This window comes from Rhinopithecus roxellana, chromosome 9 (genome assembly GCF_007565055.1).
Source record: "Rhinopithecus roxellana isolate Shanxi Qingling chromosome 9, ASM756505v1, whole genome shotgun sequence".
NCBI classification, from domain to species: domain Eukaryota; kingdom Metazoa; phylum Chordata; class Mammalia; order Primates; family Cercopithecidae; genus Rhinopithecus; species Rhinopithecus roxellana.
The window spans coordinates 95,353,322-95,372,326 of NC_044557.1; the positions used below are offsets into that span (position 1 = coordinate 95,353,322).

A 19,005-nucleotide genomic window follows, 5' to 3' on the forward strand; every position below is an offset into this window, starting at 1 on the left:
TCAAGAGAAACACATGAAAGAATGAATGGTAACAATGCTTAATACCCATAAATAACTACAAAGATATGAGGAACTGTGGTGATTAGAATGTGCTTGTCTTAAACTCAGTTTGACACTATAGTAAACCATAGACCGAGAGAAATTTTAACTCTCTACAGTGATATGCCTCAACTAGATACTTCCACATGACCTATTCTGATCATATCAATGATAATTACCCTATTTTCTGTTATTCAACTAAAAGTATTAAACTTCATCTATCACAGTAAACCATGTAACCAAGTAAACCATGTGTCAGAAGCCAGCCTCTTGCCTAGTTTCCACAACACAAGGACTTTTTAGAATTCAATTCATGTTGCTAGTTAACCCATTCCTTTGCTTTTATGTATAGTGGTGATCACAATAGAAAGTATATTGTTGTCTGGTGTTAGGAACCCACTTTCTGGCTGCGTGCGTCTCACTTCCTCTCATCTTTGATAAAGAGCTAGTGCCTTGTAAGCCTGGTTTCTTTTGTATGTTCCTTGTTTCTATAAGTGTGGCTCATTCTCCCAGGCAACCAAATTCAAAACTAGCTGCCATGATGGGCACACCCTCTTTCTTTCCTGCCATCTAGGTTGCCAATTCTATGAATCTTACCTCACCTGGACATTCCAGGAGCTTCCCAACCTGGTCCTTCTGTCTCCAACCTTGGCTCCTCCCCAGAACACATTCTCCAAATCCCAGTTAAAGTGATCTTTTAAAACATGAATCCACTTATGTCACTCTGCTACTTAGTACCATTTAGTGGTTTTCAGTTGTAGTTGGAATTAAACGCAAACATCATATGTTCACCTGCAAGATCTAGCTACACCTCCAACCTCATTGCTATCACCACCCTCCAGCCACACCACTGCTGTTTTCTGCCTCAGGATATTTGTCGTTATTATTTTTAATTCCTGGATTTCTCCTTGCACTACACAGGACTGACTCCTTCCAAATTTTCAGGTCTCAATTTTAAATATCAGTTCCTTGGTAAGGCCATTCTTAATCCCTGATATGAATTGCTGTCATCAACAATTGTACTCTCTCATCATGACCTGTTTTTGCATGGCACTCATCACATTTTGTGAATATGTGTAGGTATCTTTGGGTATGTAATACTTAATGTATCTTCCTTATTAGAATGCAAGCTCTACCATAGTCAGAATCACATCCATTTGGCTCACCACTATATATCCAACATCCAGCAGAGTGCCTGGCAAGTAATAAGTACTCAGTAAATATTTGTCATATTCACAGAATGGTATGAAATTATCAATTCCAAAGGAAGTTCATCCAAAAGTCCCATGACTTCTCCACTCTCCACCCTCCCATCTGAGACTCGCTGGTCAGCCTAACAGGACTGTCCCTCTTCATTTGTTCCAGGAGCGGCTCGTGCTTTCTGTACTCCCCCGGTTTGTTGTCCTGGAAATGATCAACGACATGACCAATGTGGAAGACGAGCACCTGCAGCACCAGTTCCATCGGATCTACATCCATCGCTATGAGAATGTCAGGTGAGAAATGCAACACCTTTGCCCCAGCTCTCAGCGTGATCCATGTGTGTTTGGGTGCTCTCATCGCACTTCCGTGACTTCTGTCTGCCTGAATGTCAGCACCTTTCCTCATTTGGTTGATTAATTCATTACCTGGTGATTATTCATCAGAGAGTTCTACATTTCCAAATTAAGACTGGGGAAGAATGTCACAGAATAAAATTATATTCGCTGGTTGACCTACTGCCTAGCTCTCCTATAGTAGGCATGTCTGTCTTTACATTTTGAGTGGGAAAGGCAAATACCTTTTAAACTATGATAAGAAAAATAATCCCAGAATGTAATCTGGGGGTTTCAGTTGTGATCACATACCTCTCCTCCTTGTATTTCTCATAAGTGTGTTTAAAACAATACAAAAGGATGACAGTTTATTTTCCTTTGCAAACATAATTTTAGTCAACCATCCATCTATCCATCCACCCATCCATCCATCAATGTATCTTCCCACTCACTGCCCCATCCATGCATCAGTGCCCTCTATGTGCCCAGCACAACACTGGACACCATGGCATGTAATGAAAATCAAAGGATGAACTCCATGGTGAGGCAGACCAGCTTTAAAATTCCAATTCTGCCTATTCCTTATTTGTGATCTTGGGAAATTTATTTACCTGAATCTCAAAATTCTTCTCTGTAAAATGAGCATCTTCTTAGCCACTTTGCAGAGTTTTATGTGAATCATGTAAGTGAAGATTAATACAAAATATACAACAGGCAGAGTTAAGCAAGTAGTAGAGCATTCAGTATATTGTAATTCATTTCAGACATGTTTCCTAGTTGCAGTCAAAAGAATCCAACCATGACTGATGCAAAAGAAATGTATTGGCTGGGTGTGGTGACTCATGTCTGTAATCCCAGCACTTTGGGAGGCCAAGGTGAGCGGATCATGAGGTCAAGAGATTGAGACCATCCTGGCCAACATGGTGAAACCCCCATCTCTACTAAAAATACAAAAATTAGCTGAGTGTGGTGGTGCATGCCTATAGTCCCAGCTACTCAGGAGGCTGAGGCAGGAGAATCGCTTGAACCCGGGAGGCAGAGGTTGCAGTGAACTGAGATTGTGCCACTGAACTCCAGCCTGGCAACAGAGCAAGACTTCATTTCAAAAAAAAAAAAAAAGGAAATGTATTGAAAGGTTATGTCATGGATTACAGAATAATTAGGGAAGAATGAGAAGTGCATGGGGGAAATGGGCCAGAATGAAGTAAGGCCACAGAGTGAAAGGCATAGGCAAAATCAAGCCAGAGCACTAGGCCAGTTGGCAGTGGCTACTGCCAACTGTCTCTGACCAGTCCATTGCTTGTGTAATCAACCCTGTCCCCTGACACGGCCTGCCACCACTGCAGTTCCTCCTGCAGCCCCAGAAACTGATATTGCTGCCTTTGCTCTGCCCTGACTTCCTGCTCCTGCTGCTTCTTTGCATCTCAAGTTAAAGCCTGGAGCAGATGGGTCTGATTGGCTGAGCCCAGTCATTTTCTTCAAGTGCCTGGAAAGCAAGTCTCTGGCATTTTCAGCTTATACAGTGGAACTGTATTTCCCACCCACCAAATATCATAAGGTAAAAATTTCCCAAACATAGAGTCAGAGTCCTTACATTAAGCAACTTCAAAAATGACAAACCTATTCTCATAGTTCCTTTCTTCCTAATGTCAGTAGGACAGAGGACAACTTTGCACTTACCAGCATCAGTAGGTGTTCTATTCCTGGCATGCAGGAACACACATTTTAAAATTCAGTAGAGATCATGATTCTAACACAACCCTTCAGCGGGCATAGCAGGATAGGTCATTCCCAGGGTCTTGTCCAAGATTTGAGCTACACTGATTTAGATGCTTGAGTTTGCAAAACAGTCCTTTGTCAAACAGCAATTCCAGTTAGAGATGTGCCCCAGATCTAGGAATTGGTCCCACACGTGATAAGAACTCTTCAACTAGTTCTAAGACAATAGGCACCTATTAATCATAATAGAGTATGGGGTTTGATTATTAAGCAGGCAACAAATGCCAAGAGATCATAAAAGGAGGAAAACCTGGGGCAAGGAGGTGGAGGGTGGGGAGAGCGAGATAGAGAAACCTTCCTGGCAGAGATGATGACTCTTCTTGGCTTTATTTGAGAAGAAGTCAGCCAAGTGAAAAACACAAATACATGAATTCTGAGCAAAAGAGTCAGCAGAAGTGAAGGCAGAGCCATGGTCCATGCAGAGAATCATAGTTGGTGTTCTATGTTCCTTCCCTGGTGGCAAAATGGCTTGACCATAAATGCAGATCCACAGAAAGCAGAAATTGCATGAATATTTGGGGGGAAAATAAATATTTAATTACATATTCATCTATAAATATATACAAATCATATAAATATATAAATAAAATATGTGGCATCTGATGAAAGTACCTGTCACCATGGAGAAAGAAGAGCGAAAAATACCCTTTAAAAGAAAAATAGGGAAAATTCAACAAGCCCTGGCGCCCACACCGACATGCTCAGGTGCCTTAAGTGCAATAAACATGTTCGGCGGTTTGCTTTTTGCAGGAATCCTTTTTCAGTGCTCCCATTACCCCTGAGCAGCTAGTTTCTTCTGCCCCCACCCCTCCAACCCCCCCATTTATTTTAAGTCATCGAACTGAGTTCTTGCGCTGGAGACCCTTTTCCAGAAGTTCATGCCACAGTACATTAAAATTTCGTTTTCTGCCCTCCGTGTCTCCTCATTTTCAGAGCCGTTACTAGGGGGAGGAGAACTGAAGCAGAAACCAGCCGCCGGCCTGGTTGCTCCCGGGCTATTCTCAGAGCAGCGTGGCGAGATGCCCGCGGCTCCCGGGGGTTTCGGGAAGATGAACTCAGCTCGGGCGGCGGGGCGTCTCCTGCCCACTGCGAGGCTGCAGGGTGCTAAAATAAGACCGGAGCCTTGAAAGCAGAGGAGGACGGTCCCTAGCCCAAGTCGGAGAACAAAGCCAACTGGCTACTCCACCCCCTTCCCCAACCCCCAAAGCAACCCCGCTGCGGTGTTGGGAGCCTTTTTGAAATCATTTCCAAACCCGTCACCCTCTTCATGGTAAACTGCCTGCTGCATTCTTTCTTCTCCCTTGCCTTTTTTTGTTTTTTTGGTTTTTTTTTTTTTTTTTTTTTTTTAATTTCGAAGACTCTTAAAAAGTGCTGTACACTTCTAAGTCTTGACTTATATTTCATACCACTGTTTACCTTCATCAGGAAAGGGTATGGTTAAAGGCGCCATGCTTGGGGGCATTCCTGTGCCCACGTGGGCTGGGGTAGCCACACCCTTGGTGAGACTTCGACTGCATCACCTCACCTCGGTGGGTCTCCGTTTCCCAACCCAAAAGCTGGGCTCTTTTGAACGCTCAAGTTGATTTCAGCTATCAACCTCTGAGACTTCTCCAGGTTCACCTGAGGATCCACCTGGCCACCAGCTTTTTACTGGAAGCCATTCAGGCTCTCTATCCCACCTACCCAATTCTATTTATCTTTCCTGTTTTTTCCCCCAGATACTTAAGACACTTCTTGTATTCATTAGGGTAATGCTATCTGCTCTTTCAAATACCCTTCCAATTTCAGTGATTTTTAACGCAATCAAATTTATTCACACAAGTGTTCACTGCTGATATTACTGGTCAGTGGGTGATTCGGGGACAAAGGCTCCTTTGTTTTGTAACTACCATCCCTTGGGCCTCAAAGTTCCCTGCATTTGATTATTGGAAGGGGAAGCACAGAGTACTCACACCCACTTTTTTTTTTTTTTTTTTTTTTTTTTACCACCTTAACCAGAAAATGACATATGTCATTTCTGCTCAGATTCCATTAGGGAGAATCAATTCCAGGTGCCCGCCTGGAAACAAAGTGGGCTGGGAACAGTGCCTCTGGCTCAGTGGCCTTTCCTAGTGACAGGTGGATTGACTATGCAAACAGAGGCACGGATTTGGTGGGCAGTCATCCTTCTCTGTCATGGTTCTTTTTCCTATTTCCTACTGGCCCTGCCAACTCCATTTCATGTACATTTGCACATTTGCTGACACATATTTTGTGGGTCTGTCTGGGAGACACCTTTGTCTTTATCTCTCCCTATGCCATGGTGGACATTTTAGTGAACCATTGTCAAGGATCAGAAAAATCCTCATTTTTAAACTCTTGCTAAGTCTGTTCGCTTTCTTGACTGGCTGTTAATTTCCAGCCAGCCCTGTCAACATGTGTGATCACTACATCTGTCCTGTAGGCTAGAGTTTGGCAAACAAGCAAAATGCAATTTAATGGACCTAGAGAACTTTTATGACCTTCTAGACCCATCCACTTGGCAGTTAAGCACTTCCAGATTCGTAAAAGCTTCCCAAAGAAGTTACATACCCTTCATTTATTGAGAATTATGCAATGATTTGCAAGTTGTCTTCTTATGCAGTCCTACAGAGTAGCTTTAATGACCTTTGCTTTATTATCAAGAAAAATGGAAGCTCAGAGAGGTTAAGTAACTTTCCCAAGAACACATAGTTATGATATTGGAACACTGAACACATCTGAAACTTAGTTAGTGAGAGGAGTCTACACAGGGACCATGTTCCTAATGATTCTATTGAACTCTGCAAAAGCTTCCTTGGGGATTCTATTTAAAGAGTGACTATTAGGTAACATGACGTATTTTTAGCCAAATAAACAACTTATATAACCAAATGAGAGTTGGAAATTTGGTATATTCATCCTGGAAAGCTGCAAATGTATGCCAAGAATCAAAAGACTTGATGATCTGAGCCCAGCACCAGGGGTGGCAGAACAAGCAATGGAATGAGAACAAGGGCCCTGGTTTCCGCCTCTGATCTTTTATTCAATAAATCCTTATTGTGCAACTATGACTTACACCAGTGCTTCTGAGTCTTAAATGTGCACCCAAATCATGTACGGCTCAGTTAAAGCAGATTGTGGTACAGTGGGTCTGGAGAGGTGGCTTGAGAGTCTACATTTCTAACAATGTTTCATGAGATGCCACTGGGGGCCATGACCATGCTTTGAGGAAGGAGGACTTAATTCTGAATGTTTCTATTGATTGAACTAAGGAAACATGTAATACGGCCAACTGTGTGCTGGGCAGGTGGGATGCAGAGGTGACTTCATTCTTGTTCTTCAGCTAATAGATGGAGCACACTTAGCCACATATGATTGTGCTATGGAGAGTTAAGTGTTAGGAGAGAGAGGGGTGCCAACAGGGCGAGAGGCTCGAGTTGGGGATAACTGGCTATGCTTGGGGAAGTCTCCAGAGAGGTATAGACTCTTAACATGATTTTAACACCTGAAGGACAAGTCAGATTTTAATAGGCAGCGAAAGGGGGGAAAAGCTATACCAGGGAGCGGGTGTAGCATGTACAAAGATACAGGTATATAACGTACGGTGGGATCAAAAGACCTGGAGAAGTTTGATGATATTGGAACACTGAAGACCTCTGAAACTTTTATGATCTTAGCTCTCAGGGAATCCATTTGTTTTTTCAGTAGGCTGTGAGCTTTATAAAGGCTGGGATGATGCTATCATCTGCTCACTACTTTATCTCCATTGCCTGGTGTATAGTAGTCATTTAATTAATAAACTGTTGAATGAATAAATAAATTGGTAAACCATTCTTGCCATAGACAGATGGATACTAGTACTTTGGGGCTTATGGATTCATAAAGGGAATGTGCTAAAGCAAGTAATCTAAGAGCCGGTCCACTTCCCACCTGTCATAGCAATGACTTTTCTTGCTTCAAAAGTAACATAGTTGAGCAATAAAGAGTATGGATGCCAGAGCCAGGCTTCCTGGTTCAAATTCTAGTTCTTCATGATTATAGGCAAGATACTTAGGCCTCAGTTCCATAAATGGAGAAGATCATGATAGGTTCTCCCTCATAAGTTACATGGAATAAATAAGTGAATACATGTAGGGCTGCCAGAGCAATACCAAGTCCATAGTCAATACTCTGTAAGTGTTGCTGCCTTCTGGAAGTTCAGGCTTCATCAACAGGTAGGAATGCTTTTAGCTACAAGTGATACATAATCCAATGAAGGGCCATATTATTTTCTACCTCTGTTACCTCTCTCTTCTCTTTCTCTCTCAAATATAACATGGAATTATAGTATAATTTTGTAAAATGACGATAACAAAAGCTAACACATTTAAGGAGCATTTACTATGCTGGCAATTGCCAGATGATGTGCTAAACGCCACCCACTAATGAGGCAAGTATGACAGTTATCTCCGGTTTACAGAGCTAGGGCTTACAGAAGTTCAGGAAGTTGCCCAAGGTCATAAAATTCATAAGTGGTGAGCTAAGATTTGAACCCAGATCTATCTAGACTCAAATTCTGTGCATATAAGCATATGCTATGCCACCACAGAACTGTAGAAGACAATGGTAGTATAGTCACTCTGCCAAAGGTAGCTTCGTAAACTGAAAATCTATTGGCATCATGTCCATGCTTAAATCCCATTCACTAGCTTTCCATCACTTTCAGGACAAAGTCTACATTCTTCATCCTGGTTTACCAGCCCCTTCTCCATCATTGCCCGACCCATATTTCTGACCTCATCTCTCTCTTCTTTCTAGCCTCCTTGCTCAGTGAGGCCTTCTGACTGGCTGTCCTTGAATTACTGCAGAACCTTGATATATATATATACTCATTCTTCCACCAGATCCTAGAATGTACTGTTCTTTCTGCTCAGAGCATCCATCCTCCCAGTCACTTTGCTCATCACATTCTTCAAGAACCAGCTGAGACTTTGCTCTACTGGGAGATTCCTGATCCCTTTGTGGCTGGTCACCCCCCAATATGTCCTTCAATCGCAGCGATCATCACCCTGCACTGTTTCCATTTTTCTCTTTGTCTTTCCAGCTCCATTCCTCAGACTCAGCATCCTGAGGACAGGCACTAGGTCGTATATATCATTTAATCTAACTTTCTAGCCCAGTGCCTAGCTGATCACATAGTAAATACATAAATATTTGCTGAAAGAATGAGCCATTCAGTAATTAACTAAAGCAATAGATCTAAGGATTCCTAATGATTTCATGAATGGACTTTGCAGAAAGTATAAATCTCTTTCAAAAAAAATTTGAATGCTTGTGCATTTTGGGGAGAGATAATCCATAGTCTATGTCAAATTCTTAAAAAGGTTTGTAACAGAGATGAATTTTAAGAATTATTGAATACATGTGGTGACTGATGTAAGTCAACACATTCCACAATGTCTTCTAGCCCAATTACCTATTTCATTAAAAGTAAATTACGCTCATAGGCTGATTGTAAGACTTGTCATTATTTTAGGCAACACTAAGAAAAGATGTAAAAAGCTTGACACGCTGCTAAGGTGATCAATTGTAAGACACACCTCACTTTCAGAGAGGATGAAAAATGAGAAATGATCAAATATGGTATCCTGTTTGGTGTCCCATCTTTCCTTTCAGAGGTCCCTGAGATGGCATGGTAAGATGATTGGAGCAATGTCCCTCAGTGCAATTCAGCCAAATGGACAATCCCAGCTCTGCCATGTGCCGCTAGTGAGATGTTGGGCAATTCTCCTTGCCTCTTTGAGCCTCAGTTTCCTCATGGACTGAATGGAGGGAACTGTGCTTGCCCCACAGAATAACTGCACGGTTTAACTAAGAGAGTACCTGGCTTTTAGAAGGCTTTTGGAAGCTGCTCTGTCCCTGGTACCAGGCCATATGCATAGAACAAGACCTCACCTAACTGAAATATTTAGTAATGTGAGAGGTTTAGGAAATTAATTATTCTGCCTGAGGTCTCCCAGATTTGCCATCTATTGTCATAATTTTTGAGAAATGCCTATTTACCTGCCATTTTGGGTAGAGTACCTGTCATTGGGTTCAAGATGATAAGGTTTTGGGTTCTGCCCCTGCCCCTTGCGACTGTTTTACTCTGTGTTCATTGCATGTGCATTGCTGTTCATTGTGAAAATATAGAGGTAATGCATAAAGTTTCATCTTGCTTTTCACAAGAAATTGATCTCTTCATGGTGACAAATTCTCTTTTGGGTTGTTTGCATTGCTCACTCTACACAGCACTGCACAGGACAGAAGGGCTTCCTGTTGTCCCCTTGTCCTTCCTGAGCTCCTGGGTGGACTCTCTGCTGAGATATTTATTGAATACTGAGACATTCCTCCTGACTCTCATGGCAGCGAGAGCTAAAATCTCAGACCACAAAGACAGTGTATCTATTGGAAGGATGTTGATGTGTATCCCAAGGTGGATTAAAATATTAATACGTTTTCTCCCCCCACCCCCACCCTCTTCCCTGTGTTTAGTATTCTTTTTGCAGATGTTAAAGGATTTACCAACCTCTCCACGACCTTGTCTGCTCAGGAGCTGGTCAGGATGCTCAACGAGCTCTTTGCCAGATTTGATCGACTGGCCCATGTGAGTTGAATTTAATTCCCTCCTAGTCTTTTGCAGGAGTGAGGGACTGCATATGGAATAAGGAAAGAGAAGGATTCAGCCTTCTTCCCCAAAGTCATTACCATTCAACATCCTGTCCCTAAGCATGAACCCTGACCCTCTCACTTTCTGGGGACTGATGTTAACTATTTACAGGTCTCAGGCGGAAGGTTTGTCAGATTAATTTTCTCAATTGAGAGACAGCTGGTTGAGTGGCAATCAAACCCAAGTCCCTTTTATCTGCTTTCCACACCCCTATCATTGCTTCCCCTTGCACGTGGCCAGGTGCCATCCAGCTGCAGCTTCAGTGCTCATGTATGCAGCAATGACGGCCTGCAGTTTTCCAGCCAACCCTGGCCATCTGGGATGAATTAGCACATTCTCAAAAACCAGTAATCTGCTGGGCCATCCCACCACCATTTTGATCAACCTAACTTAAGAGCTTTGTTTTTAGCCAGCAAGACAGTGTCTTCATTTTCCAGTAGGCTTGATCAGAGCTAAGCTAGAAAACAGATTAAAGGAGATGGACATTTGCTATCAAAACACAGATTCATAGTCCTAAAGCCACTTGAGTTACAAAGTAATATCATTGTCACACTGTACTTTAGAGTGGGCTTTGGGTTCAAATAGACATCTTAATTTCCTCTTTGGTAAAGTGTGTATGGTAGTGCCAACTTCAGAGAGCTGTAATGAGAATTAAGTAACACCACATCAAGTGGGAGTTCATTTTTAGAACGTCAAAATGTCCTCTTTTAAGACTGCCTCGGCCGGGCGCGGTGGCTCAAGCCTGTAATCCCAGCACTTTGGGAGGCCGAGACGGGTGGATCGCGAGGTCAGGAGATCGAGACCATCCTGGCTAACATGGTGAAACCCCGTCTCTACTAAAAATACAGAAAAAACTAGCCGGGCGAGGTGGCGGGCGCCTGTAGTCCCAGCTACTCGGGAGGCTGAGGCAGGAGAATGGCGTGAACCCGGGAGGCGGAGCTTGCAGTGAGCCGAGATTGCGCCACTGCACTCCAGTCTGGGCAACAGAGCGAGACTCTGCCTCAAAAAAAAAAAAAAAAAAAAGACTGCCTCACTCTACGGGAGATACATTCATACTTGCATTTAAGCACCTACTAGGTATTGTACATGCTGCTATGTGTTAGAAATATGAGAATCATGAAAACACACCTCCTCCCTTCCTAGAATTGAGTCTAGTTAGGGATTTATAAATAGGTAAGGCATATAAAATGTGCCATGTCTTATGAGGAGGGTCAGTCTGGGGGCTATGGAAACACAGAGGCAACACGTGACCTTTAGATGAGAGAAGACTTCTTGAAGAAAGTGACTCTTAAGCTGAGTCTTAAAAATGATATAAATAATGCAATAGAATACTGTCCAGCAATAAAAAATAGAATTATCCACTCTTATGTGCAACATCAGTGAATCTCAAGTGCAGTATGCCAAGTGAAAGAAGCCAGATACAAAAGGCTAGGTATTTTATGACTCCATTTACAAGACATCCTATAAAAGGTACAATTACAGAGGCAGAAAACAGATAAGTAGCTGCAAGGAGGGCTGGGAATGGAGTAAGCATGTGGATAGCAATGGAGCATGGGGTGGGGTGATTTGGGGTATTACATAGCTGCTTTATATTTTTATTATGGTGGTTGCTTCCATCACTCTTTCCAGTATTGTAGAGAGAGGGCATGGAGCCCCACAGTCAGACAGACATGAGTTTGAATTTGTCAAAAAGGTGATTTTATTATACAAAATTTATACACTAATTAGCAAGGCAAAGAAATCAGAGCAGGATATTTTATGCAGAGGAGAAAACAAGCATAAAGATGTTACTCTGCATATGTGAAGAAACCAGAAGAGATTGCTGGAGGATACAGTGCAGGGTAGGAAGTAGTGGAGATGAGGCTAGAAAGGCAGGCAGGGACTTGTCAAGCAACCGTAGTATAAATTTCAGCTACTGAACAGCTACTAGCTAGGAGACTGACAGGGGCAGAGGAGGAAGTGGAAACTGAAGTATCCTCCTAATAGGAGGGTTGGTTTTAGCTGGAGGGCTGGGGACTGGGGAAAAACATGTATACCATTTCCTTTTATTGTTGCATCAGTGGTGGTTGGTATCAGTTACACATAGCTATTCCGTTTGCTATTATGGTTCTGAAATTTTTTATCAAAGATGCCAAGATGAACAAAAATGGCCATCCAAAGTCCACTGGCAGATGTGATTAAGGTCCGTTTCTGGTGTCACAGTCAACTCTGCTGACCCAGAGAAAGAGAAAAGGTATTTTGTCAGGTACTGTGCGAGACTCTGAAAAGACAAAACCAGTCCTTCCCCTCAAGAAGCTCAGAGTCTGGCAAGGGTAAAACCACATGTGAATGCACAGCAGCCTCCATTGAGAGGGCAAGAAGACTAGGCTTCCAGGGTGCTGTGTGTTTGACGAGAAGAGGCTATCCTAGGAGACTTCAACCTTATCTACAGTTTCATTTTTACTAGGACAATATATTCATGTACTACTTATGTGATTACAATTAGATAAAATACTATAAAATTTGTTGGGATTTCCAACTTTTTAAAAAAGTACATTGATAGCACTAATGTTTTTGCTTTGAGAGTCTTTTCTTTTTCATTTTTATTGAGTTTTTCTGCTTATTAAAGTTACACGTGTTCATTATATTAAAATTCAAACATCAAAGATGTACACAATGCAAGGTACACATTCCTGTAATTCTACCCCGTGAACAATATAACCATCTTTGATCATTTGGTGCATTCATCTCCTAATTTTTATCTACTGTCTGCATGTGCAGTTTCATAAACTCTTGGGAATTTTCCAAGATTTTGATAATGTCAAAGTCATCAAGACAGGAGGAAAGCATTGCAATAAGGCCAACTCTATAAAATTTTCAAGAAGATCCTCACCCTACTTTATTTTTCTTTTTGAATTTTTTTTTCCAAAGCAGTCTGGCTTCCTTTATGTGAACTTTTCAAGGTAGTTTCTGGTACAAATAAGTTATTTGGATATTAATGTCAAGTCATCTGACAGCTCATAGTATTTGATCAGAAAAATGTATTTGCAAACTGACAGACCTTGACAGATAATAATCCAGGCCTTTAATATATTATATATATTATATACATTTTATTTTTATATATAAAATAATTTTATATAATATATATGCATACATACAACCATGTATTTGGGATCCAAAGAGTTTCAAGGAGGCTACCAGCTCCACCTTTTGTTGGAAGAACAACAAACCCTGGACATAAACATCATCACATCGTTATTCAATGTCAGCCTCAGAAGAGTAATAAACTATTTTACACAACCTCCTTCTAAAACACACTTTTGTCAGGAGACCTACCATTCTGGACTTTGCCATAATTCCTGCAGTTTTAACAAGAGAGAGCACGGAGCCCCACAATCGGACGAACATGGGTTTGAATTCTTCTTCTGCCTCTTACTTGCCGTGTGGTCTTTCCCTCAAGCCTGCTGTTCCCATCTGTAAAATGGCACGTAACTCAGAAAGTGGTCCTGAAGACTAAGTGAGATAAGTGTAATGCATTTAACACATTGCCTGGCACATTGTACGTGCTCAGTGACTATTAGCTCCTGTCCCCACTTAGATTTTTTCCAAAGTGCTTTCACCTCTGTTTTCAGGGAAAGATCACAGATTCAGAGTTGGTGAGGGTGACGGCCAGCCCAGGTTGCTACTGTTAGCTAGCTCCTCTGTGGAACAGGAAGCTTCCCCTCTCTCCACTGAGATTTTTCTATCTGTAAAACAGATGTGACTTTACCTGCTCTGCCATGTTCAGAGTTTTATTGTGAAGCTCAATGAAAAAAGATAAGGAGCAGCATGTTGAACAATGAGAAGGCTACTTCCGGGTGTCAGTTGTCATTGTCATTGTTAAGTGACGGCCAAGCTTACTCTGTTATGTATTAAGGACAAGATAGATTTTGGCACTTGTCACATATGAGGAATTGAAACCCACATACAGTGGCTTCAGTGTCTTATCCAAGATCAAACAGCAGGTAAATTTGCCTGGAATGCAGATGTTGGATTCTTAGACCAAAGTATTTTTTGTTATGCCCCTTTCCCTCATCCCTCCCTGTAGCAAACAGGCAACAGGCCAATCCATGCATCTGGTTTTGATGGCACCAGGCTTTCTCTCACATGAGTCTCTCATACCAACCCAACGCCCCAAAAGACCATTTGCAGATGAAGTCACCAATCCCTGCCTTCCAGTCTCAGTGCTCGGATCTGCAAAATCAGAATAAGATATTGGAACACTGGTTCTCAAATTCTGCTTCATACACACAAATTGGAAATTTTAAACTTGTGGGCATAAGATTTTAAAAATGATAAGAGCAATGCAGTGAGTTTTCACAATGTTAAATTTATTTAGGTAAAAAGAAAACCTTGCCTTTATTCTGAGGATATGTCTTTCCACTAGTTGTGGTGTTAAAAATATATTTGCTTTTATAAGTGATGGGTATAGTAGATAGTATTTGGATTGCTGTTTTTGGTGTTTGCTGATGGATTGTTCATATTTTCTTGCCAAAAATAATGTACCCTACAACATCTCTGAACCCTCTGATTTCTTTTTTCATAACAGTCCCACTAACTCCACAAATTTGGGCACTGCTAGCACCAATGAACAAGAAACTTTCTAAGTTCCATTCTGATCATGACACTCTCAAGGTCTTAGAAGAAATAACTGAAGGCCTTAAGCTTCTTTTATTTGATCAATCAGACCTCATTGTCACCTGTCTTGCAAAATTAGCTGCATTGAAGCAGCCAGTAGACAGGACCTCTGGTCTCCTAAAAATAATCCTGGGATGGCTGTACATGCGATCAGAGTTCTGAAGATTGCATCTGGGCCCATTTGAGAACGTTGACAAGGCTCCAGAAATCTGACGGGGAAGTACCAGAGACAGTTCTGATTCTCTTTTCCCTGTCTAATATTTGTTTTTCTTGGGATAGTATATTTATCATTACCCAAACATAATGTCCAACTCCTGGTGAGATTGGGAAACCAACACAGTGCTTTACAGCTTGCTACTACAAGGGCATCAACAGTACTGTTGGTCTCTCAGTGGGCACTTTTTATCAATAACTTCCCTTCTCCAGCTCTGGGGCCCTGCCTTTCCTACACAGCCGTAGAACCATAAGCCTTTAGGACTTCAGATCTAGAAGGCATCTCAGAGGTCATTCAGTCCCAACACTCTGCCCAAGGAAACCAAGAGGAAACGTCACTTGTCCATGAAGAAAAACAGATATGTGAAGGAGCCAGGCCTGGAGTCCAAGTCTTCATCATAGAAAGAGGCAATATTAATTGAGCGCCCCATCTGCCAGGCCCTGTACTGAGCTTTCACTTGCATCATCTCACTCAGCCCTCACAGTGGCACAATGGGACAGGCCCTATGATTATTCCCGTTTTATAGATGAGGCACCTGAAGCCCAGAGGTTAGGTAATTTACCCGAAGACTCACAGAAAACACGGAGGGGGTATCTGAGATTTGATCCTGTGCAGCGTGACTCCTAAACCAGTGCTCTTGGCTCCCCATGCTATACTACCTTAAGTTCTCTTTCTTCTAGAACCTATAACATCTAGCTGCTTCCTATCCAATATAAAAGCATGCATTATTTTCTTAATGCTTGTTGTTCTTTGAAATTTTGGAAGAGTTGTGTCTTTAAGATTGGAAATCTGCCAAACTAACAACTACTTCTCACCTGTGAAATGGAGGTAAAAAACAACCCACCTTAGAGGGTTGTTGTGAGGATTAACTGTGTTTTATTTATAGAGCATAATAGGAGCTATTATTAGTCATCTTTGTGTTAGGGCCAATGTTTGCCTTATTATAGATGCCCAGTTGATTTTTAATTTTTTCAATGAACAAACATATAAATTAATACATGAATAAAAGGATATATAAGAAGACTCAGTTCCTCTTCATAAAGTGCCAATGTCCTTGTTGGAAAGGAACTTTATCAAGTTGAAGTAATAGGAATCCCTCAGTGATGTATATTTTTAAGTGCTTATTATTAAGCTAAAGACTGATGAAAGCTGTTAATTCACAGCTGCTTCTGAGAAGAGAGACATTGCTTGGGGCTGAATTTGTAGGAGATACTGTGATCACTCTGTCAGGCCTGGCCAAGTGATAGGTGTGCAGACCATAGAGCTAGTAGATAGCAAAGCTTGGATATAACCATGTAGCTTTTGAGCTCAAAATCCAATTTTTTTTTATTCCACTCCACCTCCGGGTCCTTCAAACCCCCATTTAGGTTACACCTCAAATATTTTAGAAAGACAGTTAGAAGTGTATTTCAAAGGTAGGTGCTCCTTACCCCAAATTGCAGACCACCTAGTCCTGCCTCTTTCTCAACCTTTCTGAAGAACTAATCCTTCTGCTGACATAGACCCTTCCCTCTTATCCTGTTCCTTCCAGGAGCATCACTGCCTTCGTATTAAAATTCTGGGGGACTGCTACTACTGCGTGTCTGGACTTCCTGAGCCCCGCCAGGACCATGCCCACTGCTGTGTTGAAATGGGTCTCAGCATGATCAAAACCATCAGGTAATTTGTGATCCCCTCCATGTTACCTGGGTCTTCAATGTGCATGATCACACGCCACTCCATCTACCCTTTGTGGTAAATCATATGTATGGTGAAAGGCAGAACCCTTTGACTTATTTCACAAAAACCGTGTGCCCCTTAGCTCTCCCGTATAAACCAATGAACCTGTTAGCATCATTGTTTTCTGAGTTTACCTCACTTTTAATTATTTGTGCTACAAGTTTGTATTACAAATGCCCTTGTGGAGATGCAGCAAGGAACAAGATGAGCATAGTCCTTAACTTCAGGGATGTTACAACGCAGAGGGAGAGATGAATGAATGAATAGAAAATTTCAATGCAGAACACTAAGCTTCGTGATAAATCAAATCCAAATGCTTGGGAAAAATAGAGGAGGAAGTTAATTCAATGTGGGATGTTGCGGAAGGCTTTCCGGAATAGAAATGTCTAAGCTGTTGACTGAAAGGTGGGCAGACATTGACAGAATCCTGGAAGTGGAGAGGAGAGTTTTCAAGAGAGGATGGACATGTACAGAAACCAGGATGTGCTGCAATGGCTACTGTGAAGCCTGGGGTGGAAAGAGTGGTGACAGATGGACTGTAGGCTGGCAGCAGCCAGGGCCCATATGACCTCCTCAGTCATGTTTAGGAGTTGCACGTTATCCTATGGCCAATAGGAAATTACTAGCAGACTTCCACCAGGCTTGGCTTCACGGATGTGTGCCAAGCGCTTTTGGTTTTGTTCAGCATATCTGACAAATAGATGATGGATCAAGGAGGAAGGAATTATTGGAGTTGAGGACTCTGGAATTAGGCTGTATGTGGCTTTCAGACAGAATCTTAGTATTGTCAGCACTCCTCCTGGGGTCCAAACTGGTTGCAGAGCCTCTAAGTGTCATGTCCTCACAAAGCCACAGCAAAAGCAGTAACAAGAGGATGCATAGGCAGAAATACACACACACATACACACATATGTCAGTGCTTGGGTGACTAACATCCTCAAAAACTCAGACTTAATTCATCTAGGGAAGACCATGAGCTGTTTGTAAGCTTCTCCCATGAGACAAAGGTACAGCCAACCTTGAAAACCACTGCCTTTAGAGAGATTTTAAAGGTGGAATTAGAACATACCTTGGAAAAATCAGTATAATAGAGGGTTTCTCAAAATGCAGCTTCACAGATTTCAACTTTTCACATGAAGTTTTTCCACCTGCAGTAAAAGATATTTCCACAGACAACCCAGTTTTCACAAAGGAAACGAACTAGGAAACATCATATTCTCCCAGAAGCTACCATGAGGAAAAACCACGTTTTGTTGAAAGAAGGCAGTGGGCAATAGGGGTACAGTCAAACAGTTTGTAGAAAACAGCAAAGGCCCTTCCGTTTACAAACAGCACTCCACTTGAAGACTGTTGAGTGACCATCTTTACTACATAGCTTTCATTTAGAGTTAGCAGTTGCTATAGCACATTGTCTTGCAAAAGGGAGCAGCAGGAACTCACAAGAACAGGCACAGGGAGGTGGACTATGAGAACGGACCCAGAGGCCATGGTTCTGGGTGTCTTAAGGTCAAAATTTGGGATTCTTTCCTTGTCTGGGTATCATCATATTTTTATTATTTCAGAAGAGAAGGAATCTGAGGAGCAGGAGACAAAAGCACTCTAAAGACCTTCTTTCTCCCTTTACACCATCTCTAATAGAATTTTAAGCATTATCTGGTTAAGTTTTCCTGCCCTGCATTAGGCCACCGCCCCAGACTACATTAGGCTGGGCTGGCCAGCTTGGTGATCAAAGTGGATCCAGAGTAATTCTGCCTGCATCCAAGCCTCTTTAAAGACTGCTGGATTACCATTCCAGCAAAGGGCAAAGAGACTAGGAATTTCCAAAATCATTTTAGTGCCGTTCCATCAGCAGAAGGCATGTGTCCATAGTGACAGCAGCCTACCTCTAGAAAGGCACATGTAGAGCTTTATCATATCTCAAGAAAAATATCCAGTTGTCACAGTCTTCTTATGTCATTGGTCCCCATAGAAAGAAAAAATTTTGAGTAGCAATTTCAGAGGCCTTACACCTCATTTAAGGGATTTATCTGAAAGTCTCCTATAAAGCCAAAAAAATGGAATCAGGAGATGCACAAGTGGGATGAGAATTTATGGTACTTTTCTATGAAGTATATGATGGAAACCAAACCCTTTACTATCCCTAATACCAAGTAGGTAGGTAGATAAAGAGACTCAAGATGTCTTTCTACTATCTCCCTGTCTTCTGTAGAGATACAGAAGTACTCCACTTCAGGAACTATGGAGAGAAGAATCTATAGGTTCCAACACAGAATTCCCTTTTGTTCAGGTTTTGGTTAATGGAAAAGGCTGCAGATGTTTTTTAACTGCAAATTTGAACATTTGAGAGTTTTTCCCTGAAAACTAGGATGAAT

The 19,005-nt window shown here is 41.9% G+C and overlaps 1 protein-coding gene across 2 annotated transcripts in view; it reads left to right on the top strand.

Moving 5' to 3' along the window:
- Positions 1 to 19,005, top strand: part of ADCY8 (adenylate cyclase 8) — a 271,601-nt gene that overhangs the window by 98,586 nt on the left and 154,010 nt on the right. For both annotated transcript variants that reach the window (XM_030938186.1, XM_030938187.1), the window contains exons 3-5: positions 1,405 to 1,535; positions 9,867 to 9,978; positions 16,446 to 16,573. In XM_030938186.1, the coding sequence (XP_030794046.1) occupies positions 1,405 to 1,535; positions 9,867 to 9,978; positions 16,446 to 16,573 (371 nt within the window). The remainder of the gene's footprint in view (positions 1 to 1,404; positions 1,536 to 9,866; positions 9,979 to 16,445; positions 16,574 to 19,005) is intronic.